The 16407-nt window shown below is 45.4% G+C and overlaps 1 protein-coding gene across 1 annotated transcript in view; it reads right to left on the bottom strand.

The window, feature by feature from the left end:
- The window catches only part of LOC132819977 (sodium- and chloride-dependent neutral and basic amino acid transporter B(0+)-like), a 161168-nt gene extending 145957 nt beyond the window's left edge, over positions 1-15211 (bottom strand). The window contains exons 1-3 of the mRNA XM_060831914.1: positions 14553-15211; positions 11090-11145; positions 2504-2680 (exon numbers count right to left, since the gene is read on the bottom strand). Of these exons, the coding sequence (XP_060687897.1) occupies positions 2504-2680; positions 11090-11145; positions 14553-15211 (892 nt within the window). The remainder of the gene's footprint in view (positions 1-2503; positions 2681-11089; positions 11146-14552) is intronic.
- Between the last annotated feature and the right edge of the window lie 1196 nt (positions 15212-16407).

Below are 16407 nucleotides of genomic sequence, written 5' to 3'. Positions count from 1 at the left end.
GAATACTCTCTGCAGTACTTTTCTTTTACTTACTGTGTGTTTTTACATTGGTTTTAGGAGGTTTTTTATAGAGATGCTTTGAGGGATATTGAGGTCTCTCTTGTTCAGTGTTTACTACGGTTATGTGTACCTCTTGATTATCTGGAATATTTGATCAATTGCACACTCCTGTTCCAAGAGGTGCTGGTTAATAAAAATGTTTGCTTTATTTATCAGCAGAAGAGGCCAATGTTTGAGGAAGGCTTTTGCTGAATGCTGATGCCTTACACAATATAGTTTCTGAACAAATCAACTGGTAATAGTGTCATCAATAAATTTCATAGAAATTCCCAGTGTTGGAAATATATGCACAGAGCTCAAGACCTTTAAAAACTGACAAAAGCAAGTTTTGTGCTGGCAGAGGAGTAAAAACGAGAAGCAGGTGTTGGGATCGAACTGTGAACAGAGACTGGGTATTCCGGAGGCAACTACAAAGAAATGACTATCTCGTGGGAAACATTGCACCTGAGACAATTAACCCAAAACCAAACAAATCCAGCCCCAAGACAGCTTTCATACCTCTGGCCACCCAGCCCATAGAAGATCCGACTCATGGAGACAGTGTGGAGCCAAGAGGGTTACCATAACAACCACCCCACATCCAACAGCAATCAAAACCGTTAAAATCTTGTGTAAAATTTGGAAATCTAATCAAGCCAGTCAAGGCCAAAAAGAAAACCTCGACAAGACCTCGAGATTAGCCTGACGATTTGGAAGCCCCACAACTGGTATAACTGCAGGCCCTGATCTCACATCGCCAGAGTAGCTGAACCAAAAAACAGGAATATGGAGAATGTGTTTTGTAAGACCGACAGCAGACCTCAATGACCATCAAGGCTGATCATGCTAAAAGGAACTAAGACCGTCAAAATGTGAAGCATCAACTATTCTGACCATCTCTGTAAGTCCTCAGGCCCAACTGAGGCGAAAACTGAACTCAACAAACCAGCAGAAATAAAAAAAAACCCAAGTACTCAACAGGTAGATCCAAGTACTCACGTGCCTAGCCCGGCATCAGTGGACTCAACGCAGACTGAGCAGTTGCCTATCTAGAAGTCCCCTACCACATTCAGAGTACAGCAAGCCAGAGCAACTGTACCAGGCCAATTTCAAAACTTCATTCAAAGTGGTGAGCATAATCCCAAGACCCCAGAGTAGTAACTTAGTCAGTAGTGTGAGGTGGATGGAATGAGTGTATTATGGTATTAAATAATAGTGTATTTTAAATAATAGTGATTTGTTGTGTTATCTTGTCTTGGATTAAGTTACCTTTTTGTGTGTTGTTGATTTACCTGTTTCCTGTATTGTTGTGTTACTTCTTCTGTACAACAATAAACAGAGATTGTTTTGCCCTGAAACATCCATCTGCTGCCTTTTCATTACATGCCAATAAATAAAAGGTCCAGTGTCTAGAAGCAGGGGTTGGAAGCAATTTGAACCACTTAGAAATCAGAACTGAAAACCAAACCTCGACACATCTTAGCTGTAAGTGTCAGATGCCAGCAATCTTCTCTGTCTCTCAATTTCTGATGTCAAATAAAGTTTATCTGGACAAGTAAACACCAATCATTCGATATAGTAGCCATCACAGCTGCTGGATCTAACTTCAAGTGATGCTTTCTTCATTTCAACAATAAGGAACTCAAGGAATTGATTCCACTAGCATGCTACAAAGACTGATTGAAACTTTATTCTTTTGTGTTTTCTATCCTTGTTTTAATCTTAACATCTGTCGATATTGCTGACAAGGACTTTATTATCTTAACTCCAAAGGAATCTTCCATAAAACTTGTAATGAATCAATCTATGCCTATTTAAACTGAAAATGTGGTCTACTCTGACTTGAACTAGACAAATGAAAAGGGGGCTACATGAGTTTTATTAATCTACTGTTTATTGAGAATGCTGGGTACAATCTTGGTCTTAATGACATTCTGTTGTGTTTTTAGAATTATTTCTGTTATAGGAATTTAGCAATATAAAGTATTTAAAGGTATAAAAGTACAATGCCTTTTACTCCTGATGAGAAATGGGCCACAGATTCAAACTACAACCTGAAATGAGACAATCTGATTTGCTCAAAAGTCACTTGAATTAATTTCAACCACCACTTTGCACTTTAGTATTTAACTGTGCCATGTCCAGACTGTAACATTTCTAACCCCTGCACAATTGTTAGGATGTCAGAAAACACACAAGACCAGGCTATAGTCCAGCAGGTTTATTTGAAATCAGAAGCTTCTGGGGTTCTGCTGCTTCATCAGGTGAAGGTTAAACCTGTTGGATCATAACCTGGAGTTGTTGCATTCTGACTTTGCCTACTCCAGTCAAACACCGGCACCTCCACATCAATTGTTACGATGGGAAGCACTGACAAGAGCAATATCCAAGCCAACAGTCCTTAAAGATCATTGAAATGCTCCCTCTGCATTTCTATCCCCTTAATTCAAATTCCAGACAGTACCTCCTCCATTTTTGTAAGCCAGGTAAGGGAATCTCCAGACATTGCCTAGACCCACAGCACAGCCAATCATCGAGAGCAAATAGTCAGTCTTCGAGGACCAGTTACCTCTCTTCACGTTTTCATCATTTCTGTTCACTGCTGGATTGGCAGCACTCTCGGGGCAAAGAAAGGAATTGACTAAATTAGAAAGTAGATTTTTTCAATCTAAACTTAAGCACTTAGTTCAACTCTCCCCCACTGTAAAATCATTTCTTCATTCCCCAGTTAACAGCAATCACTTAGTAGTTTGGAAACAAGACGGGTGACTGCAGTTCACAAAAGCTAAAATCCACAAAGAATCAGCACTTCTCAGGATTTTACATGAGTGTAATTTCATGTTTTGCTAAAATACTCACTGTATCTATTGGAGAGTGTGTTTCCTGTTCATTCTGTGAGAATTCAGATAAAGCCAACTCCCTCTGGTCCATCTTCAGACAGCCATGAATACTTTCTTCGCTTGCTCAGGAGCTGGATGTAAACCTTAAGGAGCAAATCTTGCCCGAAGATGTTCTATCTTTCCAAAATTCCAGGACTGTGATTAAGAACTGTTCAGCCTTTCACCAAGTAAATGACTGGTGAGAATGACAAGATGTGTCCAAAAGGGCAAGATCTAGTTGCTCAGGTCTGGGTGATGTCCACATTTCCTGACTATTTCTGATGCAATCTCCACACTAAAAATAATAGAATTTCAGGTTTGTTTCAGAATACTCAATGTCAGAATATATCTATTTTGCATCACATATTTCTCACCAATGCTTTGAAATGAGGTCACACAATATAGAGAGAGGCCATGGCATGAATCAGCGTCTGCAGCTTTCACCGTGGGGTGGCTGTTACTCTGCACTAACTCAATGTTTCCAATTGACCAGGAATCTCTCCTACTATCCCTGCCTGCCATACAATTATCAGAAAGATTCAAAGATTGACTATTGAGTGACCATTCAGATTGAGGCTGAATGCAGCGCCAATATTTTGAAATCTTGAGATTTCAAAGGACTTTGTCAGAGTGAACCAGACACAGGGGATTTGCTGTTGGGAAAATTAAAAATCCCATTCAGTTCCCTCACAGTCAGCTGGGGCATCATGACCAGGGCCTCCAAGCCCTCCGTTTCTTCCTCTACCGATGTTCCCAACAGTACCCTTCCATCGACACTCTCATTCGTTTGGCCAAACTGGTCCTGACCCTTAACAATTTCTCCTTCGAATCCTCCCACTTCATCCAGACCAAAGGGGTAGCCATGGGCACCCGAATGGGCCCCAGCTATGCCTGTCTCTTTGTTGGCTACGTAGAACAGTCCATCTTCCGTAATTACACCAGCACCACTCCCCACCTCCTCCTCCGCTACATTGATGGCTGCATTGGCACCATCTCGTGCTCCCGCAAGGAGGTTGAGCAATTCATCAACTTCACCAAAACATTCCACCCTGACCTTAAATTTACCTGGACCATCTCTGACACCTCCCTCCCCTTCCTGGACCTCTCCATCTCCATTAATGACGACCGACTTGACACTGACATTTTTTACAAACCTGCCGACTTCTACAGCTACCTGGATTACACCTCTTCCCACCCTACCTCCTGCAAAAATGCCAGCATTTCCAATTCCTCCGCCTCTGCCATATCTGCTCCCATGAGGACTAGTTCCACCACAGAACACACCAGATGGCCGCCTTCCAATTTCCCTTCCTCCGTGGTTAAAGATGCCCTCCAACGCATCTCGTCTACATCCCGCACTTCCACCCTCAGACCCCACCCCTCCAACTGTAACAAGGACAGAACCCTTCTGGTGCTCACCTTCCACCCTACCAACCTTTGCATAAACCAAATCATCCAATGACATGTCCGCCACCTCCAAACGGACCCCACCACCAGGGATATATTTCTCTCCCCACCCCTTTCCGACTTCCACAAAGACCATTTCCTCCGTGACTACCTGGTCAGGTCCACACCCCCCTACAACCCACCCTCCCATGCTGGCACCTTCTCCTGCCACTGCAGGAATTGCAAAACCTGTGCCCACACCTCCTCCCTCACCTCCATCCAAGGCCCTAAAGGAGCCTTCCACATCCATCAAAGTTTTACCTGCACATTCACCAATATCATTTATTGTATCCATTGGTCCCGATGCGGTCCTCTCTATATTGGGGAGACTGGACGCCTCCTTGCAGAGCACTTTAGGGAATATCTCTGGGACACCTGCACCAATCAACCCCACTGCCCTGTGACCCAACATTTCATCTCCCCCTCCCACTCTGCCAAGGACATGGACGTCCTGGGCCTCCTTCACCGCTGCTCCCTCACCACCCGATGCTTGGAGGAAGAATGCCTCATCTTCCTCCTCGGAACACTTTATGTGGACTTCAACAGTTTCCTCATTTCTCCTTCCCCCACCTCACCCCAGTTCCAAATTTTCAGCTCAGCACTGACCCCATGACTTGTCCTACCAGCCTAACTTCTTTTCCATCTATCCACTCGACCCTCCTCCCTGACCTATCACCTTCAACACCTCCCCCACTCACCTATTGTACTCCAAGAGACCAATTGTGTTAGAGAATTCCCTAGTCCGAGGTATAGACAGACATTTTTGTGGCCAGCAGCAAAAAATCAGAATGGTGTGTTGCGTCCCTGGTGCCAGGATCAAGGATGTCTCAGAGAGGGTGCAAAATGTTCTCAAGGAGGAGGGGTACCAGCAAGAGGTCATTGTCCATATTGGAACCAATGACATAGGAAGGGGAAAGGTTGAGATTCTGAAGGGAAATTACAGAGAATTAGGCAGGAATTTAAAAAGGAGGTCCTCAAGAGTAGTAATATCTGCATTACTCCCAATGCTATGAGCTAGTGAGAGCAGGAATAGGAGGATAGAGTAGATGAATGCATGGCTGAGGAGCCAGTGTATGGGAGAAGGATTCACATTTTTTTGGATCTTTAGAATCTCCTTTGGGGTAGAAGTGACCTGTACAAGAAGGACGGATTGCACCTAAATTGGAAGGGGACTAATATACTGGCAGGGAAATTTGCTAGAGCTGCTCGGGAGGATTAAAACTAGTAAGGTGGGGGTTAGGGGGGTGGGACCCAGGGAGATAGTAAGGAAAGAGATCGATCTGAGATGGGTACAGTTGAGAATAGAAGCGAGTCAAACAGGGCAGGCAGGGACAAGATAGGACTAATAAATTAAAAGGCATTTATTTCAATGCAAGGGGCCTGACAGGGAAGACAGCTGAACTCAGGGCATGATTAGGAATGTGCGTCTAGGATAGAAAGGGAGGCGAGAGAGGAGGGGGAGTGGCATTTGTGATAAGGGATAGCATTATAGCTGTGCTGAGGGAGGATATTCCTGGAAATATATCCAGGGAAGTTATTGAGGTGGAACTGAGAAATAAGAAAGGGATGATTACCTTATTGGGATTGTATTATAGACCTCCTAATAGTCAGAGAGAAATTGAGAAACAAACTTGTAAGGAGATCTCAGTTTTCTGCAAAAATAATAGAGTGGCTATGGTCAGGGATCTTAACTTTCCAAACGTGGACTGGGACTGCCATAGTGTTAAGGGTTCAGATGGAGAGGAATTTGTTAAGCGCATTACAAGAAAATTTTCTGATTCAGTATGTGGATGTACCTACTAGGGAAGGTGCAAAACTTGATCTACTCTTGGGAAATAAGGCAGGGCAGGTGACTGAGGTGTCAGTGGGGGATCACTTTGGGGCCAGCGACCATAATTCTATTAGATTTAAAATTGTGATGGAAAAGGATAGATCAGATCTAAAAGTTGAATTTTTAAATTGGAAAAAGGCCAATTTTGACAGTATTAGGCAAAAACTTTCAAAAGCTGATTGGGGGTAGATGTTCGCAGGTAAAGGGACAGCTGGAAAATGGGAAGCCTTCAGAAATGAGATAATAAGAATCCAGAGAAAGTATATTCCTGTTAGGGTGAAAGGAAAGGCTGGTGGTATAGGGAATGCTGGATTACTAATGAAATTGCAGGTTTGGTTAAGAAAAAGAAGGAAGCATATGTAAGGTATAGACAGGATAGATCGAGTGAATCCTAAGAAGAGTATAAAGGCAGTAGGAGTATACTTAAAAGGGAAAGCAGGAGGGTAAAAAGGGGACATGAAATAGCTTTGGCAAATAGAATTCAGGAGAATCCAAAGGGTTTTTACAAATACATTAAGGACAAAAGGGTAACAAGGGAGAGAGTAGGGCCCCTCAAAGATCAGCAAGGCGGCCAGTGAGCCTGAAGTCGGTGGTGGGCAAGTTGTTGGAGAGAATCCTGAGGCACAGGATATACATGTATTTGGAAAGGCAAGGACTAATTAGGGATAGTCAGCATGATTTTATGCGTGGGAAATCATGCCTCACAAACTTGATTGAGTTGTTTGAAGAAGTAACAAAGAGGATTGATGAGGGCAGAATGGTAGATGTGATCTATATGAACTTCAGTAAGGCGTTCGACAAAGTTCCCCATGGGAGACTGGTTAGCAAGGTTAGATCTCATGGAATACAGGGAGAACTAGCCATTTGGATATGGAACTGTTTCAAAGGTAGAAGACAGAGGGTGGTGGTGGAGGGTCATTTTTCAGTCTGGAGGCCTGTGACCAGTGGAGTGCCTCAATGATCGGTGCTGGGTCCTCTACTTATTGTCATTTACATAAATGATTTGGATGCGAGCATAAGAGGTCTAGTTAGTAAGTTTGCAGATGACACCAAAATTGGAGATGTAGTGGACAAAGAAGAAGGTTACCTCAGATTACAACAGGATCTTGACCAGATGGGCCAATGGGCTGAGAAGTGGCAGATGGAATTTAATTCAGATAAAGGCGAGGTGCTGCATTTTGGGAAACCAAATCTTAGCAGGACTTATACACTTCATGGTAAGGTCCTAGGGAGTGTTGCTGAACGAAGAGATCTTGGAGTGCAGGATCATAGCTCCTTGAAAGTGGAGTCGCAGGTCGATAGGATAGTGAAGAAGACATTTGGTATGCCTTCCTTTATTGATCCGAGTATTGAGTACAGGAGTTGGGAGCTCATGTTGCTGCTGCACTGGACATTGATTAGGCCACTGTTGGAATATTGCATGCAATTCTGGTCTCCTTCATATCGGAAAGATGTTGTGAAACTTGAAAGAGTTCACAAAAGATTTACAAGGATGTTGCCAGGTTTGGAGGATTTGTGCTGTAGGGAGAGGCTGAACAGGCTGGGGCTGTTTTCCCTGAAGCATCAGAGGCTGAGGGGTGACCTTTTAGAGATTTCCAAAATTATGAGGGGCATGGATAAGATAAATAGACAAAATCTTTTCCCTGGGGTGTGGGAGTCCAGAACTAGAGGGCATAGGTTTAGGGTGAGAGGGGAAAGATATAAAAAACACCTAAGGGGCAACTTTTTCACACAGAGGGTGGTACATGTATGGAATGTGCTACCAGAGGAAGTGATGGAGGCTGGTACAACATTTAAAAGGTATATGGATGGGTGTATGAATAGGAAGTGTTTGGAGGTTCGGGCGCTTGCAGGTGGGACTAGATTGAATTAGGATATCTGGTTGGCATGGACGAGTTGGACCGCAGGTTCTGTTTCTATGCTGGACATCTCTATGACTCAATGACTATTGGTGTTCCTGCTATAATGTGCCTTTTGTCATATCGGTTTGGCTACAACGTGATTAATTAATTATGGGTGATGTTTGGATAATGCGAAGTTTCTCTTGAGCAGATTTTCTGTAGCAATCTACAACACAATTCTCTGTAACAATTTCAATAGCACGATTTTCTGTAGTGCGGAGTTCCAGAAGAACGCAACGGCTGCATTACAGCAAAACAACCTGTATCTAGATGCATCTGCTCCAAGCTCAGCGAGGTTACTCTCGTTTTTAAAATCATTTCACAAGATGTTAGCATCTTCACATTTGTTGCCCATTCTGGATTACCCTGATAATGAGTGACCTGTTGACCATGGAGGACCTGTTAACTAACAAAAGATAGTTAACTGTTAATTGCAATGCTGTGCAGTCACACGTAGGCCAGAACTGGTAATCATGAGAAATATTGTTTGACAATGACTCTGGTGAAGCAGGTAGGTGTCTGCAATAACCGATGGTTGTTTTATGGCATCATTCAATTCCAGATTCTATTAATCACATGGAAACCTCACAAACCATTGTGATGAAATATGGAGATGTGGGCACCATGGTGGTTCAGTGGTTAGCACTGTTGCCTCACTCACCAGGAACTCAGGTTTGATTCCAGCCTCGGCTGACTGTCTCTGAGGAGTTTGCACATTTTCCCCGTGTCTCTGTGGGTTTCCTCTGGGTGCTCTGGTTTCCTGCAACAATCCAAGCAAGCTAGATGAATTGGCCATGGTAAATCGCCCGTAGTGTTCAGGGATGTATAGGCTAGGTGCATGAGTCAGGGGTAAATATAGGATAAAAGGGTAGGGGAATGGGTCTGGTTGGGTTACTCTTTGGAGATTCGATGTGGACTTGTTGGGCCATAGGGCCTGTTTCCATACTGTATGGATGCTACGATTCTATGACTTCCCAGCTTTTGGCAGTGTTGGGTACTTGTTTCCCTGATAATAGGAATAACCAGACAGGGAACTGCACAATGCCTTCGTGAAGTCTTTATTGCAGAAGTATGGCATTAATGGTACATAGCAAGGTGATGCAAAGCACATCTGTCTATGTTTTGCTCACATTCTTATACATTATTTCTTCATTCAATGCTCTCCCTTTACCCAATCCTCAGCCTCCACTTGCTCTGAGTACTTCTAACCAATCACATCTTACATGTCCAATCACAAAATGTTTCTCTATGTCCTGTGATTATCTGCTAAGTTAAGCATGACCAAAATTTACTCATCAACACAACTTGTTCTGATTGTGATTGCCAGATGTTTCCTTTACAGGGTACTTGATATTTTGTTTGTCAACTGTACTGCTATAGTTAGCAACTGAGCAAATTTAAAATTCTCATAAAGTTATAGAGCACGGAAACAGGCCCTTTGGTCCAACTCATCCATGCTAACTATGTTCCCCAAACTAAACTAGTTCCACTTGCCTGCGTTTGGCCCTTTTGATTCCAATCACATTGTACATTATGAATCATTACCCATATGCAGCAGTCAGTATTCGCTTCTTCTGATCAGAAGCTTCAAGATGTCGTAACTTAGGAGGGTTAAGGGCATGAGTAAAACAACATTTGATACATACATATAAAGCAAGAATAACAACAAGAAAGATGTTAATCTCCTGGAGGATAGATGTTTCAAGTGATCCTGACCAGTTGTAGCCCAATTCTATATGGTACTTGAAAGGAGTTGTTTAAGTTTGTCGACCTCCTTGTGAATATGAACAGCTGAATTTATGATCTCTTCAGAATTGGCCAGAGTGTAGGTACAACACTCTTTTCCTACGTGGGCACAGGTCCGTCCTTTCTCAGATAGTAGCCAATCCAGGGCCATTTTGTAATTTTGTAATGTTGTTGTTTGAATAGCAACCAGTTCTACATTACTCTTATCAAGGGCTTGGGAGGTGTCATGAACTACTTGTTCCAATATGGAATAGAGTAATTGAATCTCAGAAAAGGATTTATATGCAGCATATGGCCAATATCAAAGGGCAAAGAACTTGTCTATCTTAGAGTTGCAACGTTTATGGAGAATAAGGAATGAAAGGTAGAGTATGACACATAAAAGGGACTAAAAAAGCTAAATAAACAGAAACCAGATCATGACAGAGGTAACCACGTGTAAGCCTTATGTCCGCAAACAAAAAAAAGTACCATTGCACAGGATAAACTGAGTTATATAGTTCGGGAGCCAGGTGTGGTCAAAAGTTTCTGTTGATGTGAGATAATAAAATTAAGTTTAGATGGAAGACAAGCATCAGATGTGCCATTAAAATATTAGGTACAATTACTCTGACCTGCAAACCAACCCTTCGGCTTAAATCAAGTGCGACAAATAGAACATAACGGTTTTCCCACCATTGATGTATTAGTGATGGTGATACGGACGGTATTAAATTGAGTTCATTACCAGCATTCAAATGCCGAAAAACTGTACCCTGTCGATTCCCACATACCTCTGGTGCCATTAATTTCCACCCAATATATCCCTTTCTCTGTGGAAGATGTGGCAGCCATGTGGGATTCGTTCTGGAGAGTGACCCATTCAGCCACTGCAGATACATTAAAAGGCATGGGTCTAAGGGGATACCGTCCTTTGAATGTATGGGAATATGAGAGCAAACCCAGCAGCTGGAGACGTTCGTATGTCCAGGATAAACATAAGACATGCACAAAAAAGTATTCGCATACAACTTGTGCCTGACAGTGCATGTTCATGTGACCCAAGAGATCAAAACAATTACGAGTTCCAAAAATAAAAACTTTGTCACAATGGGGCAGGGGTGTTAGCCCTTTTGACATGTGATGCATGAATCCAAGTCTTCCTGCCCTGCATATTCATGGCTGAAGGTGATAGGAGAAGAACTTGATACCGACCTTCCCACTTGGCACCCAACGGTTCTTTGTGTATTTTCTTAACGTAGACCCACTTGCCGGGAATGATGTCGTGAACACCTTTAGGGGAATCTCCTCAAGCTGCTGACACCTGTTGGGAAGCAAAATGAACAGAATCGGTTAGATCCTGAAATACTTTAACAATGAATCACTCAATAGTTGACAATCTGCTGTTCTAAGATCAATTGTACCAGGTAAAGACATGAGTCTCCCAGTTATCACCTCAGAAGGGCTCATACCTGTGGTTTAATTAGGGATAGCTCAAATGCTACATCATACCAGAGGCAGAGCTTGAGGCCAAGGCAATCCTTCCTGATGATAGTTAGCCGAGTGTCGGTTCAGAATCTGATTTGTGTGTTCCACCTGTCGCAGTGACTGAGGGTGATTAGGCCAATGCAATTCCAACTTAATACTCAGCAGTCTCTACACTTCCTGGCACAATGCATCTACAAATTGAGTCTCTTGGTCCAAATCTATACAACTTGGGAGTCCCCATCGGGGAATGTATTCCTTACAGAGGGCTATAGTGGTATGATTGGACGTGGCTTGCCGAATGGGAGATGCTTCCACTCAGCTTGACAATTTGTTAAGAGTGACTCAAACCTCGAAATATCCTTGACATTTTGGTTGGGATATCTAAGAAGATGTTGGAAGAGCCCAGCAGGTGCCAGAGGTCTCAATTGTGCAATCACTGTGGTTGGTCCAGGATTATTTTTGCATGTTGCGCAACGATTTGCCACAAAAAGTGTCTGTTACTTGAATCCTGTTCCTCACTAACTCTTTTAGAGCCTTGCCATCATCTGTAATGGAAACAAATGTCCCCACCAATAAATTTTCTGTGCCAGAAATGTCATTAGTATTCGTGGTGTTCTTTTTATTTTTTCCCTTTCTTTTGATTTTTTTAACCCCCACACTACCGCCTAACTGCGGTAGTGCTTATTTTTTCCCCTGCACCCATGGTGTGTGTATGCAATTGTGAGACACAGTAAGAGACACAAGTTGCACAAATCTTTATTTAATTTCCACCACCAGGAAGAAAGGAAACACCTGAATGGCCTGTGACAAGCAGTGCCCTTCACATCAAAGGGCAATGCTGTGTGATCAAACAGTGAAGGGGAGGGCAGGGACTAAATCAAAATAGAGTTGGAGGGGGAAATGATGCACCCCACTCCCTGCGGCGCCCACCTCTCCCTGAACAACTCCAGGGTGTGGGTGGACACCGCGTGCTCCTTCTTCAAGGACACCCAGGCCCTAAAGTAACCGCGGAAGAAGGGCAGGCAGTCGGCCCTAACGACCCCCACCACGCCCGTTGCCTGGACCTGTTTATGGCCAGTTTGGCCATGCCCAGCAGCAGACCCACGAGGAGGTCTTCAGACCTGCCCTCCCTCCTCCGCACCGGGTGTCCGAAGATCAGGAGCGTGGGACTGAAGTGCAACCAAAAGCAGAGGAGGAGGTTTTTCAGAAAATCAAAAAGGGAGTTCAAACGCCCACACCCAATATACACATGGTCCATGGGCTCCACAGCACCACAGAACAAACAGTTGGGCTGGGAGTCCATGAACCACCGCAAACTGCGGTTGCAGGGGACTGCTGCATGCAGCACCCTCCACCCCAGATCCCCGAGAGAAAGGGGGAGGACTCCCGCGTAGAGGGCCCTCCACTGGGGATCCCCACCATCTGGTGGCAAATGGGCACGCCAGGGCATGTCCGGACGGTGGATGAGGGAGAAGAGGTGGACGGTGTGCAGCAGCAGTCGATACAAGGCCCGCCTTTTCACCCCCTGAAAAGAAACAAAATTAAAATTCCGGAGGTGGCTCAGGTTGTGGGGCACAGGCTCCAGCGGGAAGTACGGGACCTTGGGGCCAATGCGAAATTCCGTCCGGGCTGGGGTGAGCGCGGACGGGATCCCACCGCACACCTGAGCATCCTCCAACTGGTGCACTACGTCGGGCCCAAGCACCGCCGTTTTAAGGCGTCGGATGGCAGTGGCCATTGTTGAGACAGATCTTCTGTCCCCGTGTTCGTTTGGAGGAGAGAGACACTGGGTCTGATTAAAAGTATAAACAGGTTTAATGAGAGAGAATCGTACACAGTACAGTGAGGTGTCTAGCTCACTGGAGAAGGCGCGTTCTGACTATATTTTTAATTTGTCTATCCTTTTGTTCTCTCACATTCCAGAGTTACATCCTTATTTGGTAAAATGCAGAATTTTAGTATGTCATTGGTTCTCACCTGATAACATTCTATTACCTCAGTTTGAGCTACGTGCATTTAGACACGGCTCCAATGTCCTGTTATCTCTCACCCTCCCTGGGGCCTCTTCAGGCTATGCCATCAGCTTTTCAGTCTGTTCTTAGTGTAACATAATGGCTTACTGTTGTCTAGTGAAGCTAACAAGTTCCAGACTTGCTAATACTACCTTACGTGAGCACTACCTAACAATAAAGTTTCTTACACTACCTAACCTTAATAATGGATCCCCACACTCCCTCCCTTGGCCTCGAAAGAGGCCACACAAAATACAGCAGTTCGCGCGCAGCAGTCAGGACCCGGATGGTCGGTGAGCGCCCCTCCGTCGCTCCTTTGCAAGACCGACCAATTAGCTTAACCCGGCTTGTCTGACTCTAGGGAGACATAGTTATAGGGGATAGGAGTCCCTAAGCAGCATACAACTTCACAAAGCAATCCGCGTCGCAAAAAATCCCTACTCTAGGCGCCTCTCCAGTTCGCATACAATCGTTAAGGCACGAGAAGCAGTGAAATAATACATAACAGACATAAGCACTCAAAAGTCGTAACATGGGGGTGGGAGGTCCCCCTCCATCTCAAATTCGGCCATGCCAACTGTCGCACAGGGAGCACCTGCGCATTCCTGCTGTACAGCTTGATAAGGTGGGGGCGAAGAAAGGTGGTCATCCTTGTCTGTAAGGGCTCGGTCGATAGTTCGAGTTACAAGGGTCCTGAGACAGGGGATGCAACGACAGCCACAAATAATAAAAATAGCAACAGAAATGCTCAGGCCCAGGGCCAACTGCCCCAACATATTTCCCCACTTCCCGAATGTTTTACTCAACCAATCTATAACAGGATTACTGACCCCAGACTGCAGCTTCAGTTCAGTGGCCAGAGCACGTAGTTTCCTTAAAGTTCTAGTGAGTTTCCCATCTGGGCCCCTATTGTTTGCTATTGAAGTACAACGCATTGCACCAAACATCGCGCAGACCCCTCCTTTCTCTGCTAAGAGCATATCCTTTGTTACCTGCACGGAGAGTCGTACCGCAAAGCACAGACCCAGCCCTATGAGAAGATGACCAGTCCGCCTTGGTTCAGATATCATCACCACCACTCTTCGTCTCCTCTCCGGGAGCGCCCTCCGCCAGTGATTGTCCTTTTGGAGATCTGGAACAGTGTGAAAAGTGGTGCCAGTTATTGTCCCCCTCCCTGTCCACCCTCAGGGTGTTGTTAGCCACTTCGGTGACTCAGAATGGCTCTTGTCACCTCTGCTCACTCCAGGATGTCCTGCCTGGGTGCCGGAGGTAAACTTCCTCCCCCACCGAGAGCGATGCCGTTGAACCAGCCTCCTTTTCCCGAGCATCGATCACCTGTTGCCTGACTAGCTTAACCATCTCGTGTAAGACCTGCATGTACTGGGTCATGCCCTGGTTCATGAAGTCCCAGGTGTCCTCCCACCGGGGTGATAAGCAAGGTCCGGGCATGGGTCTACTGGTCAGAATCTCATGAGGGGAAAGGAAGGTGTCTCCGCACTTCTCCTGGCGCATGGACATAAGAGCCAGGGGCAGTGCTTGTACCCAAGTCATGGAGGTCCCCGCCAGGACCTTCGCTATCTTGTCCTTCAGGGTCCTATTCGCCCGCTCAACTAAGCCCTGGCTTTCTGGATGGTATACACTGCCAAACCTATGGCTTATTCCCAGCGCCGCCTCCACACGGGCTAGGTGTTCGTTCTTAAAGTGGGTGCCGTTATCGGTACAAACGAGTCTGGGCACCCCATGTCTGGGGATCAACTCATTTCGCAGCCAGTTGGCCACTACCTCCCCATCCTCCTTCTTTGTTGGCGTCGCCTCCACCCACCGGGAAAAATGGTCCACAATCACCAGGAGGAACCTGTAGTGGTCTGGCGTGCGCCACTTGGCCCCCATGTCAGTGAAGTCCATGCAGATTTCCTGCCACGGGCCGAGGGATGTTGGGAAAGTAAGTAGTGGGTGAGGAAGAACTTTGCGAGCGTTATGCTCATTGCAAATCTTACACTTTGCTCTCAGATTTTCCAATTGTTCCCGTAGCTTGGGAGCCCACCAATGAGCCCACACTGCCAGGAGGACCTTAGTCAGTGCCACATGCGTCGGCCCATGGAGTTCAGCAAATAGTGTAGGGAGCAGGGACCGGGGCGCCACTACCTCTCCGCCTGCAGATCTCCAAAGTCGATGCTACGACGTCCCCACACAAATCGTCTGGGCCACCGCCCCCTTGCTCTCCCACTCACCTTTCTCGGCCGCACTTGCGCGGTCTTGTAACTCAATAAGGTGCATAATGGCATCCTCCCGGCTGACCGGGTTGCCCACATCACGTTCATTCCCATGTGGTGTCCCCTATCCATCCGTTATCCCTTCTTCCGTGGCCCCTCTAACACTGTCTCCCTGTGTGCGCCTCCCTTCAAAATCCTGAGCCACCAATTTTGTTTCAGTATCAAACGTCCTTCCACAATAATGGCATCCTGCCTGCGGAGACCTTCGTCTCTGCCCCTGTCGCTCAAACTCTCTATCAAATGCTCCTCCTTGTCTCTCCCTATCCCCTTTCTTCTCTGCCCTACATGCTATCACTCGCTGCTCCGGTTGCTCACTTTTGGTTGCATTCTTCTCCTAATTACCTCATCAACCGCAGCTACCATCATTTATGCGTTCTGCTCCTGTCACTCGTCCTTTCTCTCTTTACAAACACTTTCTGTGCCCCTCCTAACAATTCATTTAATGGTTTTATCCCACTTCACCCTTCTATCTTCCGTATCTATCCCTATCCAGCATCCCCATATAAGTCTCCTTTCTCCCGCAGTAAATAGTATATTCTAAATAGACATTAACTCAGCCCACAAATACAGACTGGGCCTCAAAAATAAATTAACTTGTTCTGACAATCCTATCGGATTCTCAACCAGGACCGTCATTTCCTTTTAAATGTTCCGACCTCCCCACTGGTGAGGGGGTCACACACAAACCCAATCTCCTTGTCCCCTATCAACACTTCCCGAAGGGGACAAGTCGTTATGTTCTTCCCTGTTTCTTTCTTTTAAGAAATTTTCCAATGTTCCTATCTTCCCATATGCTCAAACACCAATTTATCA

This window comes from Hemiscyllium ocellatum, chromosome 11, assembly GCF_020745735.1.
Source record: "Hemiscyllium ocellatum isolate sHemOce1 chromosome 11, sHemOce1.pat.X.cur, whole genome shotgun sequence".
Lineage (NCBI taxonomy): Eukaryota > Metazoa > Chordata > Chondrichthyes > Orectolobiformes > Hemiscylliidae > Hemiscyllium > Hemiscyllium ocellatum.
The sequence above is the reverse complement of the archived record's forward strand: the minus strand, read 5'-3'. Positions and strand labels throughout refer to the sequence as shown.